Below are 25788 nucleotides of genomic sequence, written 5' to 3' on the forward strand. Positions count from 1 at the left end.
CTTCCTCTCTCCCCGTTGCCATAATAGACAGGGCCCCTGGAGCCCTCTTGGACCCTTGAAAGGCCATGCCACACGCCACCAGAGCCCCCTGGTCCAGCAAGGGCCCCTCTTCCTCTGGGGTCTTTGGTAGCTTGGAGCGGCTATGCCAGGTTGAGCCTCCCTTCTCCAAAATGCTTGGGGGACCAGAAGCGTTTGGGGTTTTGGGATATTTGTGGCTACATAGTGAGATGTCTTGGGCTAAAGTCTGGACACAAAATGCATTTAAGTTTGGCCTTATACACATAGCCTGAAGGTAATTCCATGCACAATACTTTTTGATAGTTTTGTGCATGAAACCAAGTTTGTGTACATGAACCCTCAGAAAGCAAAGGTGCCTCTCTCTCGGTTTTGGATTTTGGAGTATTTTCGATTTCAAGATTCCAGATAAGGAAGACTGTCCCTAAGGAGCAGCCTAAAGCTGCCCCTTTTAATGCCGGATCAGGGCCGTGGCATCTACATGCTGCGGCCACGATCTCTGCTTTCCACAACGCAAAAAGGAGCTGCAAAAAGTGGCTCCTTTTTGCACCCTGGAAATGGCGCCAGAGCTGCAGCTTTTCCGCACGCCTTTGGTGCTGTGTCATGCAGACACAGTGGCAGAGGAGAGCACCATGAAGCTGCGCACCATGTGGAGCCGTGTGCGGCATCCTATCGGCCTCGGGGCAGAGTCAGGGCATGTGTCATGTGGATGCCATGCTCCAACTCTGCCCCTAGGCTGGCCTTAATAGCCAGTTTTTCCAGCACCTATATTTGGGGTGGAGGTGAGGGAGGAAGTCAAGGTGAACATTGAGCTTAAGCAGAATTAATACTTAAAAACCCTCAACAATAGGCAGGTCGGCACTTTGCTTTGAAGGTTATAAAGGGGAGGTTGTGGAGCAGAAGCCCATGGATGCCCTTTGCCCGGAAAGCTCCCTTATTGCCCTCAATTGGTGCAGGCATAAAGCACACTTTGGACAGAATTTGCTGGAATGCCACAAGCCCTCATGCAATCCCTTGGAGCTAATTGCCTCTGAGCACTGGAAGAGTTCTGCCAGCCAGGAAGCAGATGCCACCCTTCCCATCTGGAACTGGGGAGGGAGGCTGTCCTAGAGCAAGGGGTCTCTGGCTGTGGGGCATTGTTTGGGGGTCGCCAAGACCCTGACATGGCAGCCCCCACAACGTGAGACAAGGATAGTCCTGGGGCTGCCATGTCCTTCCCTGCTTGGATCCCTTCCCCTTTCTTCTTTGTCCCTCCTTGCCCCCCATTTTTATTCCTCAGACTTCCTCCAGGCCCACTCCCTTCCTTTCCCAGCCCACAAGAAGGGTCAGCCATAACTATCCAAGAATATTTATTTACCCTCCAAGACACCCCCCCCCCCCCACCACTGCCACATTTTTCCAGAGTCCTTTGTGGCTTGCGGGAGACAAAAGGTATTTTATAATCAATTTTTTTATGACGTCTCCGAGTGAAATTCCTAAAAAAAATAAAATAATAAGAATAAAATTAGAAAAATGCCAGGAATGGATTGCCATCTGTCATTGGGAATGCTTTGATTGTGAGTTCAATCACAAAAAGTCCAATCCAATGTAAAAGCACTGCTGCCACTGCTGTTTCTGGGGAGTGTGGGCTGGCCCTTGGCACTCATGTGCCCCCTCCTCATTTACCCTCCTTTTCTCCTCCCCCCCAGCCCTGGAGCTGCTGAAGACCGCCATTGCGAAGGCTGGCTACCCAGACAAGGTGGTCATTGGCATGGATGTGGCAGCCTCTGAGTTCTTCCGGAAGGGCAAATATGACCTGGACTTCAAGTCCCCCGACGACCCAAACCGCTACATCTCTGGGGAGAAGCTGGGGGAGCTTTACCAGAGCTTCATCAAGAACTATCCTGGTGAGTGGGATGGCTGAGGGAGGGAGACCCCGACGCTCCGCTCATCCCACCCAGCTTTGCAGGCAGCGTTTTCAGCTCTGAACATTAAAAGTACTTTCCAAGCCACTGGGCCTTTTTGAACACAGGGCTCAGCACTTGAGACCTGCTTCTAATGTTCAGCCTGTAACCCAGAGCAGACCCACAGCACTCAACCCTGCCTTGCAGTCCTGACTCATGCACTGCAAGCCTTCCTCAAAGACACCTGACAGCCATGTGGGGGAGCACTCTGTATATGGCCAGGAGCACTCTTCCCATGCCCGAGGCTCCCTGGGGCCCTCCTCTGCCTCTCAAAGCAATGTTTGGATCCAGGACAGAGCAGGCCAGGGAGGGACCATTACGACGTGCTACCTTTTAAACTCTTCCCCACTCACTCCTGCCAGTTGTTTCCATTGAGGACCCCTTTGACCAGGACGACTGGGAAACATGGAAGAAGTTCCTGACCCAGGTGCAGATTCAGATTGTGGGGGACGACCTGACAGTCACCAACCCCAAGCGCATCCAGAAGGCCGTGGAGCAGAAGGCCTGCAACTGCCTCCTCCTCAAGGTCAACCAGATCGGCTCTGTCACAGAGTCCATCCAGGCGTGAGTGACCGGCCGGGTGGCAGAGGGACGTGGGGCCTCTCAAGTGGGCCCACCTCGCCTGGGGAGGCTTGGAGGTGTGCTCCTGGGAGGGGTACTCCTGATGCCCCCTCCGATGGCTTCTCCTGCTCCCTTTCACAGCTGCAAACTGGCCCAGAGCAACGGCTGGGGGGTCATGGTGAGCCACCGCTCCGGGGAGACGGAGGACACTTTCATCGCTGACCTGGTGGTGGGGCTCTGCACAGGACAGGTGAGAGGCTACTGTTCACCTGGAGCCAAGGGACCATCCTAATGCACCTTCTCTTTGCTGGTCATATTAATTCATAGTGCACCTTCTCCCACTCACTGGGCAAGGTTTTATAATACTTTGGGTGCTCTTTTATAGATCAAAACCGGAGCCCCTTGCCGGTCGGAGCGTCTGGCCAAGTACAACCAGCTGATGAGGTGAGCAGTCCTTAAAAAGCCCTCCCCTCCCCTCCAGCCAGGGCTTGCAGGGGGCTGCTGAGGAGGGGGGAAAGCCCCCAAACTGTACATTCATCACCCTGAACCCTCTGCTGGGCTGGGCCTAAGAACAGCTGCCTGTCTTCTTGTTTTGCAGGATTGAGGAAGAGCTGGGAAATAACGCCCAATTTGCTGGGTGCAAATTCCGGAACCCTCTGGCCAAGTAAGACCCAGGCTCCGGCCTCCAAAGGAAGGAGGAGATACTGATCACCCAACCTTCTTCCTGCCTTGCACCCCCAAGAACAGCTCTGGGGGCCATCCGAATCTCACCCTCGTTCAGGCTGTTATGGGAACATACTCACTGTACACCTGTGGAGCCTCTCCAAATGCCATCTAGGGGGGCTGAATAAAAAGGCAGCTGCACCAGAACCTCCCTTTGTGTCTCCTGTTACCTTTAGTGCAGGGTGTGGGGTGTGCGCACCGTCTAAAAGGCCCACAAAGGTCAGCAGTGCCTGCTCTTGTCCTCACTTTCAGGGAACCAGACAGGGACAGCTTCAGACCTCAGAAAGTCATGCATGTGTGGAAGGAGTCCTGCATGGAGCCACAGAGTGGGAGGGATCCTGAGAGCCAACTAGTCCAACCCCCTTCTGCCAGTGCAGAATGGGAAACCACCACTTGTCAGTGGAGGTTTCCAAACAGCACTGCGCAGGTGCAGTGAAACCCATTTGTATGATTCGCAGAGACCACGAAGAAGAAACACACTTTTTCCAGGCAAAGTATTCTATAAAAATGCCAGCCAGAGATGCTGCTTGCGAAATGTCCGTAAGATGTGCCCGAAAACCCCCACAAAAGTATGGATGCCATTACATTACCTTATCTAGAAGATCCCTTATGACATCTTCTAGGTTTTGGATGCGGCGATGCAAATCCTTATTAACCTTTGCAAGATAAGAAAGAAATGTTACATTTTATTATAACAGCTTAATAACCATATCTAGCTTGGGCCTGCATCTCCCCATATGATCTGCCCCACACACAGATGTTCTGTTAAGAACATCAGTCTGGAAGAAGAAAAAAGCCCTCCTTCCGACCACCATCTTGAGAGAGAGAGAGAGGCAGGCCAGCAACAACAGGCCTTGCCTGAAGACAAAGAGCCCTCCTTCCGACCACCATCTTGAGGGGGAGAGAGGCCTATATGAGAGAGAAGATGAGCTGGACTTTCCTCCTTCCCTACTGGAATTAATAAAGGCTGGGGGTTCAAGTATCTTGGTTAAACTAGGGATTGGGGGACCTTCCAGGAGACCTCCAAATGTTGGCCTGGTGAGCCCAAGAGTGGCCTTGGTGGCAGGGGGTCATCTCTGGAGAAGGGGAAAAGAAGTATGGCCAATGGTCAATAAAATATTGGCTGGGGGGGACAAATGGGGTGGGGGCTGTTGGCCAAAGTGGAAGAGATGGAGGGGATTGGTAGATTTGGGGAGTGGGGGATGCTGGTGGCCCAGGACTTAGGGGTCCTTTTGGGGGGGATATGGCCTCTCAAGGGACAAGCCTTCATCAGCCCCCCCCCCATGGCAACCCATGGGAGTGGGCTCTGTGTGAGTGTGATGGCCGTGATGACCCCACTGCTGCTGTCACAAAGGTTGCGCCAGAGAGACCCTGGGGTCAACAGTCTGAGGGGCTTCGGCTGCTTGAAGGGGTCAAGGCGACAGAGGCAAGGAGGGGGCAGCCAGAGGCAAAGGGGGGCTACATTGGGACTCCCAATTTCAGAATCCTGAAAGGGAAGTGTCCGGAGGAGAGGAAAGGTGCTACGAGCACAGTCCCAAACAAACGTCAGGGGCCAGGGCGCCACTTCTGCTCCTCCTGAAGCCGAGAGGAGAGCAAGTGGCGCTCTCCCTAGTGTTGCATTGGGGGTGTGCATGCGTGTGTGCGCGCATGCGCCAACAAGCACCTTTTCTCTCTTCCTCTTGAGGGGGGGGTCCGGACCCCTGAAACCCCTCCCCCTTAACTACGTCCTTGCAGGCAAGAAGCAGTGAGTTAAGTAGGGCAAAGCAGTCAGTCTGGAAAGGAAAGGATAGTGTACTTACACAATTCACATCTTCGGGATTTTTGGTATCAAAGGTAGGCTGTGTATGAGATTGAAATACACGTCAGGTATAAAACTCATAGAATCATAGAATCATAGAGTTGGAAGAGACCTCAAGGGCCATCCAGTCCAACCCCATTCTGCCATGCAGGAAATCACAATCAAAGCATCCCCGACAGATGGCCATCCAGCCTCTGTTTAAAGACCTCCAAGGAAGGAGACTCCACTACACTCTGAGGGAGTTTGTTCCACTGTTGAACAGCCCTTACTCTCAGGAAGTTCTTCCTAATGTTGAGGTGGAATCTCCTTTCCTGCAGCTTGCATCCGTTGCTCCGGGTCCTATTCTCTGGAGCAGCAGAAAACAAGCTTGCTCTCTCCTCAATATGACATCCCTTCCAATATTTAAACAGAGCTATCATATCACCCCTTAACCTTCTTTTCTCCAGGCTAAATATCCCCAGCTCCCTAAGTCATTCCTCATAGGGCAAGGTTTCCAGGCCCTTCACCATTTTAGTCGCCCTCCTTTGGACCCATGGCTCCAGTTTCTCAATGTCCTTTTTGAATTGTGGTGCCCAGAACTGGACTCAATATTCCAGGTGGGGCCTGACCAGAGCAGAATACAGTGGCACTATTACTTCCCTTGATCTAGACACTATACTTCTATTAATGCACCCTAATATCGCATTGGCCTTGTTAGCTGCTGCATCGCACTGTTGACTCATGTTCAACTTGTGGTCTACTTGGACTCCTAGGTCCCTTTCCCATGTTGTCTCCTTAAGCCAGGTGTCTCCCATCCTATATCTGTGCATTTTATTTTTCTGCCCTAAGTGCAGTACCTTACATTTCTCCCTGTTGAAGTTCATTTTGTTAGCTGTGGCCCAGCTTTCTAGTCTATTCAGGTCATTTTGAATTTTGATCTTGTCCTCTGGAGTATTACCTATTCCCCCTAATTTGGTGTCATCTGCAAATTTGATAAGTATGCTCCCAATTTTGTCCTCCAAGTCATTGATAAAGATGTTGAATAGCACTGGGCCCAGGACAGAGCCCTGTGGGACCCCACTGGTCACTTCTCTCCAGGACGAAAAGGTGCCACTGCTGAGCACCCTTTGGGTTCGTCCGGTCAACCAGTTACAAATCCACTTAACAGTTGCCTTGTCTAGCCCACCTTTTCCAAGCTTGTTTGCAAGAATGTCATGGGAAACCTTGTCAAAGGCCTTACTGAAATCAAGATATACTGCATCCACAGCATTCCCTTCATCTTTCAAGCTGGTGATTTTTTATCAAAGAAGGAGATCAGGTTTGTCTGGCATGACTTCTTTCTCTGAAACCCGTGTTGACTTTTTGTGATGATAGCATTGCCTTCTAGATGTTCACAGACTCTCTGTTTAATGATCTGCTCCAGAATCTTTCCTGGGATTGATCTCAGACTAACTGGATGGTGATTGTTGGGATCCCCTTTCTTCCCCTTTTTGAAGATGGGGACAACGTTTGCCCTCCTCCAGTCGGCTGGGACTTCTCCTGTTCTCCAGGAGTCCTCAAAGACTATTATTGCCAATGGCTCCGATATTACATTTGCCAGCTCTTTTAATATCCTTGGATGGAGTTCATCTGGTCCCGGAGACTTAAATTCATTTAGATTAATAAGGTATTCCTCTACTATCTCTTTACTTATTCTGAGCTGAAATGCCCCTATTCTGTCCTCTGCTCCATTATCCTCAGGTTGAGCCCCTTTGCCTTTTCTGAGAAGACGGAGGCAAAGAAGGTCTTGAGTAATTCTGCCTTTTCTCTGTCTTCTGTTAGCATTTTGCCATCTTCTCCATGCAGTGGCCCTACCGTTTCCTTCTTCTTCCTTTTGCTGCGGACATATCCAAAAAAGCCCTTTTTATTGTTCTTAACCTCTCTGGAAAGACTGAGTTCATTCTGCGCTTTAGCTTTTCTGACTTTACCCTACAAATGCCTGCTATTTCTTTGAATTCCTTTTTCGTGATTTCCTCCTTTTTCCATTTCTTATACATCTTCCGTTTCAAACTCATCTCCGTTGAAAGTTCCTTAGTCATCCATCCTTGTTTCTTGAGACTTCTCCCGTTTTTCTTTCTCACTGGAACTGTTTGAAATTGTGCCTTCAGTATCTCCCTTTTGAGAAACTCCCATCCATCTTGAGCGCCCTTCTCTTTTACTATAGTTGACCATGGGATCGCCCCCAGTATTTCTCTAAGTTTACTGAAATCCGCTCTCCTAAAGTCTAGGATGCGTGTCTGACTCTGCCAGGCTTCTCCTTTCCATTGTACAACAAACTCCAGGAGAACATGGTCACTTCCACCTAAGGATCCCACCACTTGCACCCCATTAACCAAGTCATCCTTGTTGGTTAGGATCAGATCTAAAATAGCTGACCCCCTTGTTGCCTCTTCCACCTTTTGGACCATGAAATTGTCTTCCAGGCAAGTGAGGAATTTACTAGGCCTTGAGGATTTGGCTGAGTTTGACTTCCAGCAAATATCAGGGTAGTTGAAGTCACCCATCACTACTACATCTCTCCTTTCTGAGTGTGTGGTCACCTGTTCTAGAAAGGCATCATCCAATTCCTCCATTTGATTGGGGGGTCTGTAGTAGACTCCCACCATAACACCCTTGTTGTTTCCCTCCCCTTTGATTCTTATCCAGATGCTCTCCACCTGGCTTCCAGGATTGATGTCCAGGATCTCTTCACTGGTGTAAATATCTCTGACATATAGTGCTATTCCTCCTCCTTTCCTGTTTGGCCTGTTTCTCTTAAAAAGGTTATACCCCTCTATTTCCACTTTCCAATCATGAGACTCATCCCACCAGGTTTCAGTGATGCCTGTTATATCATATTTGCTTTGTTGTACTAGGAGTTCGAGTTCATCGTGCTTATTTCCCATACTCTGTGCATTAGTGTAGAGGCATCTAAGACCATGTGTTCCCTTTACTTGCTGCCTGTGCAAGTTCCTTTGCCTCCCACTGTTGGGTCCTTGCACTGTTTGTCTTGTTCCCTGTCAGTTTGACTATCTTCTCCAGCCCTTTTGCCTTCCCGAATACTGTCTCCCTCCCCCACATAACTCAGTTTAAAGCCCTCCTGATCAAATTCTTGAGGCTATTGGCAAAAACGTTTCTGCCAACTGGCGTGAGATGCAACCCATCCCTTGCCAGAAGTCCCTCCTCATGGAACTGCAGCCCATGGTCCAAGAATCCAAATCGTTCTTGGCGACACCATCTGCGGAGCCAGTTTCTTCTCCCTTCCTGGACCATGCCCTTCGACTGGGAGAAGAGAGGAGATGACAACCTGTGCATCCACCTCTTTCAGCTTCCTACCCAAAGCCTCATAATCCCTTATGATATTCTGAAGGCTATGCCTTGCAGTATCATTGGTTCCCACATGGACCAAAAGAAAGGGATAATGGTCAGTAGGCTTGACAAGTCTTGTCAGCCTCTCTGTCACATCACGGATCTTTGCCCCAGGGAGACAGCACACCTCCCAAGACATCTTGTCAGGCCCACAAACCACTGCTTCAGTGCCTCTCAGCAAAGAGTCCCCGATGACCACCACACGCCTCCTCCGAGGCTTAGCAGCGGCCGTTCCCTTTGGTGGAGCTTTCTGGGTCCCCTGTTCTGTCCCTGAGGTCTGTCCCTGTTGCTGTTCCTCATCATCCCTGATAGCAGAGAGAGATTGAAATCGATTCTGTAGCTGTAAGCTTACAGAATGTTCCCTGGTTTCCCTACTTCTGTGTGTGACCTTCCTTCAACTATCTCCTTCTGTTGTGTGTGAAGTGACCTCCTCCTCCCCAGCAACTTCCTCTGTGTCTTTCCTGTCCAGGACCATCTGGTCTCTTCTGGTCAGAAAAACCTCTTGCTCCCTAAGATGCTGAAGTGTAGCGACCTGGGCCTCCAGCTGCTGTACTTTCTCTTCTAAGAGGGCTACCAACTTGCACTTGGGGCAGGTAAAGTTCCCCATATCCCTAGGCAAGAAGACAAACATCCCACAGGTGTTGCAGGTGACTGCAGTAGGGCATTCAGTGTCCATATTGAGAAGTCTTAAGGAAGCTCTGAACAAAACTGTGGGTTTCCCCTGCTAAACACCAGTGTAAAGACCCCCTGATGGCTTGGCCTTTGTCCCCAAACTCTGTCCTTGAGTTCAATTCACTGGCCTTATAGTTATGTAGACTAGCTCCTTTCAGAGCCAAGTCTCTGACTCACTTCCTCTGAGCAGAAATAGCCACAAGCCCCTTAAGGAAAAGGGAAAAGAAAATGTGGAAGGTTAAAGGGCCCCCTCTAACAATGTTCCCAGGCCAGCTTCTATTTACTCCAAACCCTCCTTGACTATATAACAATTTTTTAAAAAATAAAAATAAATAATTCGCGCGCCGTTAGGCGCATGCCTCACCCAGGACTTAAAGAGAATTAGGCTTCTGTCCACTCCCCCCAAGATCTACAACAATATCCCAAGTTTAAAAAGGTCAGATCTCACCAAAGCACATGGAGAGAGAAAACCAGCTTTCCTCTTGGAAAAGGTGAACTAGAATGCCTCACCCAGCACTTAAAGAGAATTAGGCTTCTGTCCACTCCCCCCAAGGATGCTGGCCATGAAAATACTATTACCTTTTGAATCAAGTCTCTGATCAGTCTTTTCAGATGAATCACATGGTTCCTCAGAGATTCGTTTTCAGCTGTCAAGCTTGCAACCTAAAAAAGAAGGTTCACATTTTATTATAATGGCTTAAAACTACATTAAATGCTTAGAATCATAGAATCATAGTTGGAAGAGACTGCAAGGGCCATCCAGTCCAATCCCATTCTGCCATGCAGGAAATCCAAATCAAAGCACCCCTGACATTGCTCGGTCCTAGCATCTGAAAAGTCTGGAAATCATAAACGACTCAGGGAGCTGGGGATGTTTCGCCTGGAGAAGAGAAGGTTAAGAGGTGATATGATAGCCCTGTTTAAATAATTGAAGGGATGTCATATTGAGGAGGGAGCAAGCTTGTTTTCAGCTGCTCCAGAGACTAGGACACAATGGAGCAATGGATGCAAGCTGCAGGAAAAGAGATTCCACCTCAACATTAGGAAGAACTTCCTGAGAGTAAGGGCTGTTCAACAGTGGAACAAACTCCCTCGGAGTGGAGTCTCCTTCCTTGGAGGTCTTTAAGCAGAGGCTGGATGGCCATCTGTTAATGAGATGCTTTGATTTAAATGCAGGGTTGAATGACTCTTGTGGTCTAGAGTTAATGTAATCATATATATCTCCATATATATATATATGTGTGTATACACACACACACACACACAGTCACACAGATCCACACAGATCCAGGGAATACATAGCTCTCTGTGTTATATATACACACACACAAACACACACAGAGAAAATTTAGTTACAATATTATATACATACACATACATGCCAAGGTATGAACAGAGCATGTGAAATCATACATGTGCATACACACACACACACACACACATCAATATATACAGGACATGTATGAGGCTCACTGGGTGCCCTTCTTCCCCATCTTGGGAACCCATCTGACATCTCCCCATCACCAGCCCACAAGCAGGTCCTCTCCAGGACACAATAGGTCACAGTGGCTCAGGCCAAACCAGACCAACTCCTCCAAACGAGTACAGAGCAGGGATTCTGGTTGAGCGGATACCACAGATCCACTCATCAAATGACCACGTGGCCATTTTGATGGCCACATTTTCCATGTCCCACCCGTTTATTCTCACAGAGGAGAACAGAAGCCTCTTACAGTTTGTCTATGGCTGGGAAATGGTGCTCATCACATGCTCAGAAGCCCCTTCACTTGTTAATGAGGGGAGTTCTGCCTCTATGTAATGTCTGAGATGCAGCTAGGTCTCTCTTGGAATGCCACTTGTTTGGCAGAAGGATGTGGGCAGCACATGGGAGCAGGAGGAGGAGGGGGTAGACCAGGCTCCCAGGGGTAGGTCCTTCTGTGGGGTGTTGTGGGGGAAGGGGAGAGAGGTGCGGCCAGAAAGCACCTGGGGAAGAGAAGTCCAGCAGACATCCCCCATGCGCTCCATGCTGAAAATACCAGACAGCATCCAGTCCTTGGTCTATTAATGGAGGGGGAGAATGGATCAAGAAAATTGAATTTGCCATGGCTAGTCAACATTTCTCATCGTATCTCTTGCATCAACAACTCTTTGGACTGATTTTCAATTTCCCTAGTTCTGAATTTCAAGCACAAAATATGAATCTCAGCAGGTTTCCAAGTTTTGTGACAGATTTAAGCCGCAAGCTGGGATTTGGCTTTTTCTGGAAAATAAAACCCAGAGATAGACAGACCGACTGACAGACCTCCGCTCCTTTTCTCTCCCCTCTGCTAGAAAATCAGTGTCGTTGAGCAGGAGAAGATTGACAAAATCATGATTGACTTGGACGGGACAGAGAACAAGTGTAAGCAGAGCCTTTCTTGGGAGGAAGGGGAGGGAAGGGACCCCTGGGCCATGCTGGCCCCCGGTGCCTCACTTTTATTCTGCCTTTCCTTCTCACAGCCAAGTTTGGGGCCAACGCCATCCTGGGGGTCTCCCTGGCTGTTTGTAAGGCTGGTGCGGCCGAGAAGGGGGTCCCCCTCTATCGCCACATTGCTGACCTGGTCGGGAATAAGGAGCTCATCCTGCCTGTCCCTGTGAGTGACTTTGCAGTGCTTGAGATGGGGGTGTTTACACAGGGGAAGGGCACAGGGGAAGGTGGGGAAGGGGCCTGGGTCTTGGAACAGGAGGGGCTGGGCCCTGGTTCCTCAAAGGAGAGGGCAACCAAGGCCTTGGGCTTTTGGGGGGGGGGGGCTACAGAGGGAGCAGGCTGTGTCCTGCCTGTCAGCAAAGGTGTCTTCCCAGGAAGGATGGAGGAGGCCAGCAGATGGGGGAAGCACCCCCAAAGCAGGGCACGAGGGCATTGGGAGGCATTGAATGGGAAACCACCAGCTTGGCACTGGATCATAACACTTTCCTTCCCCCAAACTCCCCAGGCCTTCAACGTTGGGAACAAGCTGGCAATGCAGGAGTTCATGATCTTGCCCGTGGGGGCCACCAACTTCAAGGAGGCCAATCTTGAACTTACCTCAGATACTGAACGGAGTTGTTCCCGGCGCTGAACCAAAGACATCATGTTCCTTGGATGCTTGTCATACAATTCCCCACGTTCCTCAGTGGTGATGCAGCTATCCACTTCCACCTGAAACATATTCGTATTAAATCATTGCATTAAAGATAGACAAACTGAAATAAAGGAGAAGGAATGGAGGTTGTATTGTCTGCAATGGAAGAAGAGGTCCCCCTCAAGATGGTGGTCAGGACAGACCAGCCTCAGGATCCTTGAGAAGGGACCTAATCCCTGGAAGGCGGAGGGCTTTCTAACCGAGTATCCCTTTGCCACACTGCTGAGGATATATAAAACACACACCAAAAAGACAAGGTTCAAAAGAGTGGGTGAAGTTGGCATCTGTTCAGTATCCCTCTCCTGTTAAAAATAGATTAGTAGGGTCGAGATGAGGCTCCGAGGGGGAAGGAATTCCAGGTGTGTTGAAGGTCAGGATTACAGAGGGGCGTCCAAATGGGCCGGTTGCCCAGCAAAGCTGACGTTGGTTCAGGATGGGCAAAAAAGGAAGCAGTCTTGGCATTTGCACACCTCAGGCACAATCAGTGCGCGGAATTTGCTGCTGCCATATGGATGTGAGGGGGTGGCCACTAGCCAGCCCACTTTCAAAGCCAACGAGGCAAAGGAAGGGAGGGCAAAGAGCGGAGCGCAGGGAAGGAGATTCCTCATTTCCATCTCTTTCATTTAAACCACACTTTTCTCCCCACATGAGACCCAGGGGTCCTTCCTCCATGAAGCACAAGTTGTCCCTGAGGAGAGGTAATGAGGTGGGGGCTTGGGTTGCAGCCCTCCCTCACTGAGTGCCAGGAATGGATTGCCATCTGTCATTGGGGATGCTTTGATTGTGAGTTCCTGCATGGCAGAACGGCATTGGACTGGATGGCCCTTGGGGTCTCTTCCAACTCTATGATTCGATTCTATGATTCTACCCCTTCCTTTCCCCTCTCATCCCACAGGGCAGCTCCCTCCCAGCGGCCACTCAGAATGTCCCTGCTCACATTCGGATGGGATGCCAGACAAACAAGGAGGCCTTTGCTGGGCCCCTTGTGCCTGGCAGCCCCAGTCTTAATCTTGGGCCCATGTGCCGTGGGCCTTCCAGCCAGGTGCCCTCCTCAGCCACGGATCCCTGCACACTCCAGGGCAGGGCCAGGGCCAGGGCATGGGTGGCAAGTGGGTGGGCCTGGTTCCTTTGGGGTCTCTGTTGAGTCTGACCACCAGGAGCAGTGGGTCACCCTGCTGACCTCTCCCCTCCTTCCACAGCCATGTCCATCCAGAAGATCCTTGCCCGTGAGATCCTCGACTCTCGGGGGAATCCTACGGTGGAGGTCGATTTGCACACTGGCAAAGGTGAGTGCAGGCCAGAGAGCATGTGGGTTTTGTCCTCCTGGTTTTAAGGGGTGGGTGGAAATCTGTTTGTTTCCTTGGAGGTCAGTCAAGGTGCCCCGTTGACCCTTTTCTCTCCCTGCCAGGCCGCTTCCGGGCAGCCGTGCCCAGTGGCGCCTCCACCGGCATCTATGAGGCCCTGGAACTCCGGGATGGAGACAAGGCCCGCTACCTGGGCAAAGGTGAGAGGGTCCAGACCCACCTGATGGGCTGCATGGAAGGGCTTCCTGGCAGATGCCCCGGGTGGGGGGTGGGCTGGGCTGCACCAGGGTCAGAGGTCAGGTTGGAGGAGGAGGACGATGAGAGGAAAGGGCCCTGGGACCAGGAGGGGGCCTTTCTTGGAAATGTAGGTGCCTGAGTGCTGGCAAAGAGAGGCTGCAGCATGAACAAACTCCTTCCTTTCTCCTCAAAAGAAACCTCACTCAGGGGTATAGCTGTGGGGAAGCCAAAGGAGCACATTAGCCCCCCATAAGAGCTTTGCTCCCCCCCCCCCAACTGCCACTATGTAATTTCCCTTCAATGCTCACAGTTCTAGCATTGCAGAGCGGGAGACCTTGAAACTCCTTCCCACCTGGAACGCCTCTTCTCCTTGCCACCTTTGCATCCCCTTGGAAACCCTTTGCCTTTCTTTGCATGCCTCCATGGTGGTTCTCAAGGCTCAGCTGAAGTTCCACAGTGCTGCAGTGCTGGAGATGTGGGGAACTGGTGGGAGATTTCTCTGGGGAGGGAAGAATCCTTATGGGGGTGCAATGCCCTCCTTTCCCCTGCTCCAAAGGTACATCTCTGGAAATGGGGAACAGGCTTGTGGCCCTCTTGGTTGCTGGATTGTGTAGCAGTGGCTCTCATGAGTGGCTTTAGGAAGGGCTTTGTTTAAATCTTGGGGGTGGTGGTGGGGGAACACTTGGAGGACCCCTCCTTGTCTGACTCTGGAGCACAGCTTGTCTCCAGGAAGAGGCAAGCCTCCTCCCCACCAAACCTCACCATCTCTGGCTTCCCCATGGTGGCTGGGGCCTTTGGATAAGGCCAGGGAGTCCTGGCCAGGTGCCCTCCCCATTTCTGTGGGATGCTCCTGCTTCCCACCATCTCCCTCTCCTCAAATCTGCCCCACTGGCTCTGTCTGCCTCACTCTCTGCCACTTGTTTTGATCAGGGAGTCTCTGACATCTCCCAGTTGGCCCACTAAGTCCACCTTCTGGCTCATTCACCCTGTTTCAGTCCTTCTGTGCCCCCCCCCCCCCCCCCGGCCAGGATAGAAGCTGGTCCTTGGGCAGGACTGTGACCGTGGGAAGGGGCTGCCATTGCTCCCCTTCATCCACCCATCCATCCACCCACTCCTCCCTCCCTCCATCTGTCTGTCTATATAGGGGTGTTGAAAGCCGTGGAGTACATCAACAAGACCATCGCCCCAGCCCTGATTGAAAAGGTGAGCTTCGGGGGGGGAGGGACCCCGCAGCGGCTGGGATAAGTGGGGGGGTGGGAGGGAACAGGACATGTACGAGGCTCCCTGGGTGCCCTTCTTCCCCATCTTGGGAACCCATCTGACATCTCCCCATCACCAGCCCACAAGCAGGTCCTCTCCAGGACACAATAGGTCACAGTGGCTCAGGCCAAACCAGACCAACTCCTCCAAACGAGTACAGAGCAGGGATTCTGGTTGAGCGGATACCACAGATCCACTCATCAAATGACCACGTGGCCATTTTGATGGCCACATTTTCCATGTCCCACCCGTTTATTCTCACAGAGGAGAACAGAAGCCTCTTACAGTTTGTCTATGGCTGGGAAATGGTGCTCATCACATGCTCAGAAGCCCCTTCACTTGTTAATGAGGGGAGTTCTGCCTCTATGTAATGTCTGAGATGCAGCTAGGTCTCTCTTGGAATGCCACTTGTTTGGCAGAAGGATGTGGGCAGCACATGGGAGCAGGAGGAGGAGGGGGTAGACCAGGCTCCCAGGGGTAGGTCCTTCTGTGGGGTGTTGTGGGGGAAGGGGAGAGAGGTGCGGCCAGAAAGCACCTGGGGAAGAGAAGTCCAGCAGACATCCCCCATGCACTCCATGCTGAAAATACCAGACAGCATCCAGTCCTTGGTCTATTAATGGAGGGGGAGAATGGATCAAGAAAATTGAATTTGCCATGGCTAGTCAACATTTCTCATCGTATCTCTTGCATCAACAACTCTTTGGACTGATTTTCAATTTCCCTAGTTCTGAATTTCAAGCACAAAATATGAATCTCAGCAGGTTTCCAAGTTTTGTGACAGATTTAAGCCGCAAGCTGGGATTTGGCTTTTTCTGGAAAATAAAACCCAGAGATAGACAGACCGACTGACAGACCTCCGCTCCTTTTCTCTCCCCTCTGCTAGAAAATCAGTGTCGTTGAGCAGGAGAAGATTGACAAAATCATGATTGACTTGGACGGGACAGAGAACAAGTGTAAGCAGAGCCTTTCTTGGGAGGAAGGGGAGGGAAGGGACCCCTGGGCCATGCTGGCCCCCGGTGCCTCACTTTTATTCTGCCTTTCCTTCTCACAGCCAAGTTTGGGGCCAACGCCATCCTGGGGGTCTCCCTGGCTGTTTGTAAGGCTGGTGCGGCCGAGAAGGGGGTCCCCCTCTATCGCCACATTGCTGACCTGGTCGGGAATAAGGAGCTCATCCTGCCTGTCCCTGTGAGTGACTTTGCAGTGCTTGAGATGGGGGTGTTTACACAGGGGAAGGGCACAGGGGAAGGTGGGGAAGGGGCCTGGGTCTTGGAACAGGAGGGGCTGGGCCCTGGTTCCTCAAAGGAGAGGGCAACCAAGGCCTTGGGCTTTTGGGGGGGGGGCTACAGAGGGAGCAGGCTGTGTCCTGCCTGTCAGCAAAGGTGTCTTCCCAGGAAGGATGGAGGAGGCCAGCAGATGGGGGAAGCACCCCCAAAGCAGGGCACGAGGGCATTGGGAGGCATTGAATGGGAAACCACCAGCTTGGCACTGGATCATAACACTTTCCTTCCCCCAAACTCCCCAGGCCTTCAACGTTGGGAACAAGCTGGCAATGCAGGAGTTCATGATCTTGCCCGTGGGGGCCACCAACTTCAAGGAGGCCAATCTTGAACTTACCTCAGATACTGAACGGAGTTGTTCCCGGCGCTGAACCAAAGACATCATGTTCCTTGGATGCTTGTCATACAATTCCCCACGTTCCTCAGTGGTGATGCAGCTATCCACTTCCACCTGAAACATATTCGTATTAAATCATTGCATTAAAGATAGACAAACTGAAATAAAGGAGAAGGAATGGAGGTTGTATTGTCTGCAATGGAAGAAGAGGTCCCCCTCAAGATGGTGGTCAGGACAGACCAGCCTCAGGATCCTTGAGAAGGGACCTAATCCCTGGAAGGCGGAGGGCTTTCTAACCGAGTATCCCTTTGCCACACTGCTGAGGATATATAAAACACACACCAAAAAGACAAGGTTCAAAAGAGTGGGTGAAGTTGGCATCTGTTCAGTATCCCTCTCCTGTTAAAAATAGATTAGTAGGGTCGAGATGAGGCTCCGAGGGGGAAGGAATTCCAGGTGTGTTGAAGGTCAGGATTACAGAGGGGCGTCCAAATGGGCCGGTTGCCCAGCAAAGCTGACGTTGGTTCAGGATGGGCAAAAAAGGAAGCAGTCTTGGCATTTGCACACCTCAGGCACAATCAGTGCGCGGAATTTGCTGCTGCCATATGGATGTGAGGGGGTGGCCACTAGCCAGCCCACTTTCAAAGCCAACGAGGCAAAGGAAGGGAGGGCAAAGAGCGGAGCGCAGGGAAGGAGATTCCTCATTTCCATCTCTTTCATTTAAACCACACTTTTCTCCCCACATGAGACCCAGGGGTCCTTCCTCCATGAAGCACAAGTTGTCCCTGAGGAGAGGTAATGAGGTGGGGGCTTGGGTTGCAGCCCTCCCTCACTGAGTGCCAGGAATGGATTGCCATCTGTCATTGGGGATGCTTTGATTGTGAGTTCCTGCATGGCAGAACGGCATTGGACTGGATGGCCCTTGGGGTCTCTTCCAACTCTATGATTCGATTCTATGATTCTACCCCTTCCTTTCCCCTCTCATCCCACAGGGCAGCTCCCTCCCAGCGGCCACTCAGAATGTCCCTGCTCACATTCGGATGGGATGCCAGACAAACAAGGAGGCCTTTGCTGGGCCCCTTGTGCCTGGCAGCCCCAGTCTTAATCTTGGGCCCATGTGCCGTGGGCCTTCCAGCCAGGTGCCCTCCTCAGCCACGGATCCCTGCACACTCCAGGGCAGGGCCAGGGCCAGGGCATGGGTGGCAAGTGGGTGGGCCTGGTTCCTTTGGGGTCTCTGTTGAGTCTGACCACCAGGAGCAGTGGGTCACCCTGCTGACCTCTCCCCTCCTTCCACAGCCATGTCCATCCAGAAGATCCTTGCCCGTGAGATCCTCGACTCTCGGGGGAATCCTACGGTGGAGGTCGATTTGCACACTGGCAAAGGTGAGTGCAGGCCAGAGAGCATGTGGGTTTTGTCCTCCTGGTTTTAAGGGGTGGGTGGAAATCTGTTTGTTTCCTTGGAGGTCAGTCAAGGTGCCCCGTTGACCCTTTTCTCTCCCTGCCAGGCCGCTTCCGGGCAGCCGTGCCCAGTGGCGCCTCCACCGGCATCTATGAGGCCCTGGAACTCCGGGATGGAGACAAGGCCCGCTACCTGGGCAAAGGTGAGAGGGTCCAGACCCACCTGATGGGCTGCATGGAAGGGCTTCCTGGCAGATGCCCCGGGTGGGGGGTGGGCTGGGCTGCACCAGGGTCAGAGGTCAGGTTGGAGGAGGAGGACGATGAGAGGAAAGGGCCCTGGGACCAGGAGGGGGCCTTTCTTGGAAATGTAGGTGCCTGAGTGCTGGCAAAGAGAGGCTGCAGCATGAACAAACTCCTTCCTTTCTCCTCAAAAGAAACCTCACTCAGGGGTATAGCTGTGGGGAAGCCAAAGGAGCACATTAGCCCCCCATAAGAGCTTTGCTCCCCCCCCCCCCCAACTGCCACTATGTAATTTCCCTTCAATGCTCACAGTTCTAGCATTGCAGAGCGGGAGACCTTGAAACTCCTTCCCACCTGGAACGCCTCTTCTCCTTGCCACCTTTGCATCCCCTTGGAAACCCTTTGCCTTTCTTTGCATGCCTCCATGGTGGTTCTCAAGGCTCAGCTGAAGTTCCACAGTGCTGCAGTGCTGGAGATGTGGGGAACTGGTGGGAGATTTCTCTGGGGAGGGAAGAATCCTTATGGGGGTGCAATGCCCTCCTTTCCCCTGCTCCAAAGGTACATCTCTGGAAATGGGGAACAGGCTTGTGGCCCTCTTGGTTGCTGGATTGTGTAGCAGTGGCTCTCATGAGTGGCTTTAGGAAGGGCTTTGTTTAAATCTTGGGGGTGGTGGTGGGGGAACACTTGGAGGACCCCTCCTTGTCTGACTCTGGAGCACAGCTTGTCTCCAGGAAGAGGCAAGCCTCCTCCCCACCAAACCTCACCATCTCTGGCTTCCCCATGGTGGCTGGGGCCTTTGGATAAGGCCAGGGAGTCCTGGCCAGGTGCCCTCCCCATTTCTGTGGGATGCTCCTGCTTCCCACCATCTCCCTCTCCTCAAATCTGCCCCACTGGCTCTGTCTGCCTCACTCTCTGCCACTTGTTTTGATCAGGGAGTCTCTGACATCTCCCAGTTGGCCCACTAAGTCCACCTTCTGGCTCATTCACCCTGTTTCAGTCCTTCTGTGCCCCCCCCCCCCCCCGGCCAGGATAGAAGCTGGTCCTTGGGCAGGACTGTGACCGTGGGAAGGGGCTGCCATTGCTCCCCTTCATCCACCCATCCATCCACCCACTCCTCCCTCCCTCCATCTGTCTGTCTATATAGGGGTGTTGAAAGCCGTGGAGTACATCAACAAGACCATCGCCCCAGCCCTGATTGAAAAGGTGAGCTTCGGGGGGGGAGGGACCCCGCAGCGGCTGGGATAAGTGGGGGGGTGGGAGGGAACAGGACATGTACGAGGCTCCCTGGGTGCCCTTCTTCCCCATCTTGGGAACCCATCTGACATCTCCCCATCACCAGCCCACAAGCAGGTCCTCTCCAGGACACAATAGGTCACAGTGGCTCAGGCCAAACCAGACCAACTCCTCCAAACGAGTACAGAGCAGGGATTCTGGTTGAGCGGATACCACAGATCCACTCATCAAATGACCACGTGGCCATTTTGATGGCCACATTTTCCATGTCCCACCCGTTTATTCTCACAGAGGAGAACAGAAGCCTCTTACAGTTTGTCTATGGCTGGGAAATGGTGCTCATCACATGCTCAGAAGCCCCTTCACTTGTTAATGAGGGGAGTTCTGCCTCTATGTAATGTCTGAGATGCAGCTAGGTCTCTCTTGGAATGCCACTTGTTTGGCAGAAGGATGTGGGCAGCACATGGGAGCAGGAGGAGGAGGGGGTAGACCAGGCTCCCAGGGGTAGGTCCTTCTGTGGGGTGTTGTGGGGGAAGGGGAGAGAGGTGCGGCCAGAAAGCACCTGGGGAAGAGAAGTCCAGCAGACATCCCCCATGCACTCCATGCTGAAAATACCAGACAGCATCCAGTCCTTGGTCTATTAATGGAGGGGGAGAATGGATCAAGAAAATTGAATTTGCCATGGCTAGTCAACATTTCTCATCGTATCTCTTGCATCAACAACTCTTTGGACTGATTTTCAATTTCCCTAGTTCTGAATTTCAAGCACAAAATATGAATCTCAGCAGGTTTCCAAGTTTTGTGACAGATTTAAGCCGCAAGCTGGGATTTGGCTTTTTCTGGAAAATAAAACCCAGAGATAGACAGACCGACTGACAGACCTCCGCTCCTTTTCTCTCCCCTCTGCTAGAAAATCAGTGTCGTTGAGCAGGAGAAGATTGACAAAATCATGATTGACTTGGACGGGACAGAGAACAAGTGTAAGCAGAGCCTTTCTTGGGAGGAAGGGGAGGGAAGGGACCCCTGGGCCATGCTGGCCCCCGGTGCCTCACTTTTATTCTGCCTTTCCTTCTCACAGCCAAGTTTGGGGCCAACGCCATCCTGGGGGTCTCCCTGGCTGTTTGTAAGGCTGGTGCGGCCGAGAAGGGGGTCCCCCTCTATCGCCACATTGCTGACCTGGTCGGGAATAAGGAGCTCATCCTGCCTGTCCCTGTGAGTGACTTTGCAGTGCTTGAGATGGGGGTGTTTACACAGGGGAAGGGCACAGGGGAAGGTGGGGAAGGGGCCTGGGTCTTGGAACAGGAGGGGCTGGGCCCTGGTTCCTCAAAGGAGAGGGCAACCAAGGCCTTGGGCTTTTGGGGGGGGGGGGCTACAGAGGGAGCAGGCTGTGTCCTGCCTGTCAGCAAAGGTGTCTTCCCAGGAAGGATGGAGGAGGCCAGCAGATGGGGGAAGCACCCCCAAAGCAGGGCACGAGGGCATTGGGAGGCATTGAATGGGAAACCACCAGCTTGGCACTGGATCATAACACTTTCCTTCCCCCAAACTCCCCAGGCCTTCAACGTTGGGAACAAGCTGGCAATGCAGGAGTTCATGATCTTGCCCGTGGGGGCCACCAACTTCAAGGAGGCCAATCTTGAACTTACCTCAGATACTGAACGGAGTTGTTCCCGGCGCTGAACCAAAGACATCATGTTCCTTGGATGCTTGTCATACAATTCCCCACGTTCCTCAGTGGTGATGCAGCTATCCACTTCCACCTGAAACATATTCGTATTAAATCATTGCATTAAAGATAGACAAACTGAAATAAAGGAGAAGGAATGGAGGTTGTATTGTCTGCAATGGAAGAAGAGGTCCCCCTCAAGATGGTGGTCAGGACAGACCAGCCTCAGGATCCTTGAGAAGGGACCTAATCCCTGGAAGGCGGAGGGCTTTCTAACCGAGTATCCCTTTGCCACACTGCTGAGGATATATAAAACACACACCAAAAAGACAAGGTTCAAAAGAGTGGGTGAAGTTGGCATCTGTTCAGTATCCCTCTCCTGTTAAAAATAGATTAGTAGGGTCGAGATGAGGCTCCGAGGGGGAAGGAATTCCAGGTGTGTTGAAGGTCAGGATTACAGAGGGGCGTCCAAATGGGCCGGTTGCCCAGCAAAGCTGACGTTGGTTCAGGATGGGCAAAAAAGGAAGCAGTCTTGGCATTTGCACACCTCAGGCACAATCAGTGCGCGGAATTTGCTGCTGCCATATGGATGTGAGGGGGTGGCCACTAGCCAGCCCACTTTCAAAGCCAACGAGGCAAAGGAAGGGAGGGCAAAGAGCGGAGCGCAGGGAAGGAGATTCCTCATTTCCATCTCTTTCATTTAAACCACACTTTTCTCCCCACATGAGACCCAGGGGTCCTTCCTCCATGAAGCACAAGTTGTCCCTGAGGAGAGGTAATGAGGTGGGGGCTTGGGTTGCAGCCCTCCCTCACTGAGTGCCAGGAATGGATTGCCATCTGTCATTGGGGATGCTTTGATTGTGAGTTCCTGCATGGCAGAACGGCATTGGACTGGATGGCCCTTGGGGTCTCTTCCAACTCTATGATTCGATTCTATGATTCTACCCCTTCCTTTCCCCTCTCATCCCACAGGGCAGCTCCCTCCCAGCGGCCACTCAGAATGTCCCTGCTCACATTCGGATGGGATGCCAGACAAACAAGGAGGCCTTTGCTGGGCCCCTTGTGCCTGGCAGCCCCAGTCTTAATCTTGGGCCCATGTGCCGTGGGCCTTCCAGCCAGGTGCCCTCCTCAGCCACGGATCCCTGCACACTCCAGGGCAGGGCCAGGGCCAGGGCATGGGTGGCAAGTGGGTGGGCCTGGTTCCTTTGGGGTCTCTGTTGAGTCTGACCACCAGGAGCAGTGGGTCACCCTGCTGACCTCTCCCCTCCTTCCACAGCCATGTCCATCCAGAAGATCCTTGCCCGTGAGATCCTCGACTCTCGGGGGAATCCTACGGTGGAGGTCGATTTGCACACTGGCAAAGGTGAGTGCAGGCCAGAGAGCATGTGGGTTTTGTCCTCCTGGTTTTAAGGGGTGGGTGGAAATCTGTTTGTTTCCTTGGAGGTCAGTCAAGGTGCCCCGTTGACCCTTTTCTCTCCCTGCCAGGCCGCTTCCGGGCAGCCGTGCCCAGTGGCGCCTCCACCGGCATCTATGAGGCCCTGGAACTCCGGGATGGAGACAAGGCCCGCTACCTGGGCAAAGGTGAGAGGGTCCAGACCCACCTGATGGGCTGCATGGAAGGGCTTCCTGGCAGATGCCCCGGGTGGGGGGTGGGCTGGGCTGCACCAGGGTCAGAGGTCAGGTTGGAGGAGGAGGACGATGAGAGGAAAGGGCCCTGGGACCAGGAGGGGGCCTTTCTTGGAAATGTAGGTGCCTGAGTGCTGGCAAAGAGAGGCTGCAGCATGAACAAACTCCTTCCTTTCTCCTCAAAAGAAACCTCACTCAGGGGTATAGCTGTGGGGAAGCCAAAGGAGCACATTAGCCCCCCATAAGAGCTTTGCTCCCCCCCCCCCCAACTGCCACTATGTAATTTCCCTTCAATGCTCACAGTTCTAGCATTGCAGAGCGGGAGACCTTGAAACTCCTTCCCACCTGGAACGCCTCTTCTCCTTGCCACCTTTGCATCCCCTTGGAAACCCTTTGCCTTTCTTTGCATGCCTCCATGGTGGTTCTCAAGGCTCAGCTGAAGTTCCACAGTGCTGCAGTGCTGGAGATGTGGGGAACTGGTGGGAGATTTCTCTGGGGAGGGAAGAATCCTTATGGGGGTGCAATGCCCTCCTTTCCCCTGCTCCAAAGGTACATCTCTGGAAATGGGGAACAGGCTTGTGGCCCTCTTGGTTGCTGGATTGTGTAGCAGTGGCTCTCATGAGTGGCTTTAGGAAGGGCTTTGTTTAAATCTTGGGGGTGGTGGTGGGGGAACACTTGGAGGACCCCTCCTTGTCTGACTCTGGAGCACAGCTTGTCTCCAGGAAGAGGCAAGCCTCCTCCCCACCAAACCTCACCATCTCTGGCTTCCCCATGGTGGCTGGGGCCTTTGGATAAGGCCAGGGAGTCCTGGCCAGGTGCCCTCCCCATTTCTGTGGGATGCTCCTGCTTCCCACCATCTCCCTCTCCTCAAATCTGCCCCACTGGCTCTGTCTGCCTCACTCTCTGCCACTTGTTTTGATCAGGGAGTCTCTGACATCTCCCAGTTGGCCCACTAAGTCCACCTTCTGGCTCATTCACCCTGTTTCAGTCCTTCTGTGCCCCCCCCCCCCCGGCCAGGATAGAAGCTGGTCCTTGGGCAGGACTGTGACCGTGGGAAGGGGCTGCCATTGCTCCCCTTCATCCACCCATCCATCCACCCACTCCTCCCTCCCTCCATCTGTCTGTCTATATAGGGGTGTTGAAAGCCGTGGAGTACATCAACAAGACCATCGCCCCAGCCCTGATTGAAAAGGTGAGCTTCGGGGGGGGAGGGACCCCGCAGCGGCTGGGATAAGTGGGGGGGTGGGAGGGAACAGGACATGTACGAGGCTCCCTGGGTGCCCTTCTTCCCCATCTTGGGAACCCATCTGACATCTCCCCATCACCAGCCCACAAGCAGGTCCTCTCCAGGACACAATAGGTCACAGTGGCTCAGGCCAAACCAGACCAACTCCTCCAAACGAGTACAGAGCAGGGATTCTGGTTGAGCGGATACCACAGATCCACTCATCAAATGACCACGTGGCCATTTTGATGGCCACATTTTCCATGTCCCACCCGTTTATTCTCACAGAGGAGAACAGAAGCCTCTTACAGTTTGTCTATGGCTGGGAAATGGTGCTCATCACATGCTCAGAAGCCCCTTCACTTGTTAATGAGGGGAGTTCTGCCTCTATGTAATGTCTGAGATGCAGCTAGGTCTCTCTTGGAATGCCACTTGTTTGGCAGAAGGATGTGGGCAGCACATGGGAGCAGGAGGAGGAGGGGGTAGACCAGGCTCCCAGGGGTAGGTCCTTCTGTGGGGTGTTGTGGGGGAAGGGGAGAGAGGTGCGGCCAGAAAGCACCTGGGGAAGAGAAGTCCAGCAGACATCCCCCATGCGCTCCATGCTGAAAATACCAGACAGCATCCAGTCCTTGGTCTATTAATGGAGGGGGAGAATGGATCAAGAAAATTGAATTTGCCATGGCTAGTCAACATTTCTCATCGTATCTCTTGCATCAACAACTCTTTGGACTGATTTTCAATTTCCCTAGTTCTGAATTTCAAGCACAAAATATGAATCTCAGCAGGTTTCCAAGTTTTGTGACAGATTTAAGCCGCAAGCTGGGATTTGGCTTTTTCTGGAAAATAAAACCCAGAGATAGACAGACCGACTGACAGACCTCCGCTCCTTTTCTCTCCCCTCTGCTAGAAAATCAGTGTCGTTGAGCAGGAGAAGATTGACAAAATCATGATTGACTTGGACGGGACAGAGAACAAGTGTAAGCAGAGCCTTTCTTGGGAGGAAGGGGAGGGAAGGGACCCCTGGGCCATGCTGGCCCCCGGTGCCTCACTTTTATTCTGCCTTTCCTTCTCACAGCCAAGTTTGGGGCCAACGCCATCCTGGGGGTCTCCCTGGCTGTTTGTAAGGCTGGTGCGGCCGAGAAGGGGGTCCCCCTCTATCGCCACATTGCTGACCTGGTTGGGAATAAGGAGCTCATCCTGCCTGTCCCTGTGAGTGACTTTGCAGTGCTTGAGATGGGGGTGTTTACACAGGGGAAGGGCACAGGGGAAGGTGGGGAAGGGGCCTGGGTCTTGGAACAGGAGGGGCTGGGCCCTGGTTCCTCAAAGGAGAGGGCAACCAAGGCCTTGGGCTTTTGGGGGGGGGGGCTACAGAGGGAGCAGGCTGTGTCCTGCCTGTCAGCAAAGGTGTCTTCCCAGGAAGGATGGAGGAGGCCAGCAGATGGGGGAAGCACCCCCAAAGCAGGGCACGAGGGCATTGGGAGGCATTGAATGGGAAACCACCAGCTTGGCACTGGATCATAACACTTTCCTTCCCCCAAACTCCCCAGGCCTTCAACGTTGGGAACAAGCTGGCAATGCAGGAGTTCATGATCTTGCCCGTGGGGGCCACCAACTTCAAGGAGGCCAATCTTGAACTTACCTCAGATACTGAACGGAGTTGTTCCCGGCGCTGAACCAAAGACATCATGTTCCTTGGATGCTTGTCATACAATTCCCCACGTTCCTCAGTGGTGATGCAGCTATCCACTT

The 25788-nt window shown here is 52.6% G+C and overlaps 5 protein-coding genes across 5 annotated transcripts; 4 read left to right on the forward strand and 1 right to left on the reverse strand.

Annotated features, from left to right (window-relative positions):
* Positions 1-1411: 1411 nt before the first annotated feature.
* On the reverse strand, positions 1412-25788 carry LOC149274961 (uncharacterized). Its single transcript, XM_089505054.1, has 8 exons — positions 25679-25788; positions 21169-21282; positions 16655-16768; positions 12143-12256; positions 9658-9741; positions 5042-5080; positions 3833-3898; positions 1412-1490 (listed from the first exon to the last, which is right to left on the reverse strand). Exons 1-8 carry the CDS (start codon positions 25724-25726, stop codon positions 1467-1469), a joined length of 603 nt encoding a protein of 200 aa, XP_089361180.1. The 5' UTR covers positions 25727-25788; the 3' UTR covers positions 1412-1466.
* On the forward strand, positions 1705-3393 carry LOC149274962 (beta-enolase-like). Its single transcript, XM_089505056.1, has 5 exons — positions 1705-1901; positions 2321-2522; positions 2661-2769; positions 2905-2963; positions 3118-3393. Exons 1-5 carry the CDS (start codon positions 1766-1768, stop codon positions 3185-3187), a joined length of 576 nt encoding a protein of 191 aa, XP_089361182.1. The 5' UTR covers positions 1705-1765; the 3' UTR covers positions 3188-3393.
* Positions 13416-16648, forward strand: LOC149274963 (beta-enolase-like). Its single transcript, XM_089505061.1, has 6 exons — positions 13416-13525; positions 13648-13743; positions 14925-14983; positions 15924-15993; positions 16092-16286; positions 16563-16648. Exons 1-6 carry the CDS (start codon positions 13441-13443, stop codon positions 16646-16648), a joined length of 591 nt encoding a protein of 196 aa, XP_089361187.1. The 5' UTR covers positions 13416-13440.
* On the forward strand, positions 17928-21162 carry LOC149274964 (beta-enolase-like). The gene is made up of 6 exons (XM_089505062.1): positions 17928-18037; positions 18160-18255; positions 19437-19495; positions 20436-20505; positions 20604-20798; positions 21077-21162. Exons 1-6 carry the CDS (start codon positions 17953-17955, stop codon positions 21160-21162), a joined length of 591 nt encoding a protein of 196 aa, XP_089361188.1. The 5' UTR covers positions 17928-17952.
* LOC149274965 (beta-enolase-like) lies at positions 22442-25672 on the forward strand. Its single transcript, XM_089505063.1, has 6 exons — positions 22442-22551; positions 22674-22769; positions 23948-24006; positions 24947-25016; positions 25115-25309; positions 25587-25672. Exons 1-6 carry the CDS (start codon positions 22467-22469, stop codon positions 25670-25672), a joined length of 591 nt encoding a protein of 196 aa, XP_089361189.1. The 5' UTR covers positions 22442-22466.

The sequence above is a fragment of the Sceloporus occidentalis genome, unplaced genomic scaffold (assembly GCF_023333645.1).
Source record: "Sceloporus occidentalis isolate IW3139 unplaced genomic scaffold, rSceOcc1.0.p SCAF_307, whole genome shotgun sequence".
Classification (NCBI taxonomy): Eukaryota; Metazoa; Chordata; class Lepidosauria; order Squamata; family Phrynosomatidae; genus Sceloporus; species Sceloporus occidentalis.

Bases quoted from the DNA above. Each gene is read 5' to 3' on its own strand.
- LOC149274965 (XM_089505063.1), top strand. From the start codon at position 22,467: ATGTCCATCCAGAAGATCCTTGCCCGTGAGATCCTCGACTCTCGGGGG. The intron at 22,770-23,947 runs GTGAGAGGGTCC...CTGTCTATATAG, and splicing joins GGCCCGCTACCTGGGCAAAG to GGGTGTTGAAAGCCGTGGAG. The intron at 25,310-25,586 runs GTGGGGAAGGGG...CAAACTCCCCAG, and splicing joins GGGGAAGGGCACAGGGGAAG to GCCTTCAACGTTGGGAACAA.
- LOC149274964 (XM_089505062.1), top strand. From the start codon at position 17,953: ATGTCCATCCAGAAGATCCTTGCCCGTGAGATCCTCGACTCTCGGGGG. The intron at 18,038-18,159 runs GTGAGTGCAGGC...TCTCCCTGCCAG, and splicing joins CGATTTGCACACTGGCAAAG to GCCGCTTCCGGGCAGCCGTG. The intron at 19,496-20,435 runs GTGAGCTTCGGG...CCCCTCTGCTAG, and splicing joins CCCCAGCCCTGATTGAAAAG to AAAATCAGTGTCGTTGAGCA.
- LOC149274961 (XM_089505054.1), bottom strand. From the start codon at position 25,726: ATGATGTCTTTGGTTCAGCGCCGGGAACAACTCCGTTCAGTATCTGAG. The intron at 12,257-16,654 runs GTAAGTTCAAGA...AATATGTTTCAG, and splicing joins AACTCCGTTCAGTATCTGAG to GTGGAAGTGGATAGCTGCAT. The intron at 1,491-3,832 runs GTAATGTAATGG...TATTTTTTTTAG, and splicing joins TAAGGGATCTTCTAGATAAG to GAATTTCACTCGGAGACGTC.
- LOC149274963 (XM_089505061.1), top strand. From the start codon at position 13,441: ATGTCCATCCAGAAGATCCTTGCCCGTGAGATCCTCGACTCTCGGGGG. The intron at 13,526-13,647 runs GTGAGTGCAGGC...TCTCCCTGCCAG, and splicing joins CGATTTGCACACTGGCAAAG to GCCGCTTCCGGGCAGCCGTG. The intron at 16,287-16,562 runs GTGGGGAAGGGG...CAAACTCCCCAG, and splicing joins GGGGAAGGGCACAGGGGAAG to GCCTTCAACGTTGGGAACAA.
- LOC149274962 (XM_089505056.1), top strand. From the start codon at position 1,766: ATGGATGTGGCAGCCTCTGAGTTCTTCCGGAAGGGCAAATATGACCTG. The intron at 1,902-2,320 runs GTGAGTGGGATG...CACTCCTGCCAG, and splicing joins CTTCATCAAGAACTATCCTG to TTGTTTCCATTGAGGACCCC. The intron at 2,523-2,660 runs GTGAGTGACCGG...TCCCTTTCACAG, and splicing joins GTCACAGAGTCCATCCAGGC to CTGCAAACTGGCCCAGAGCA.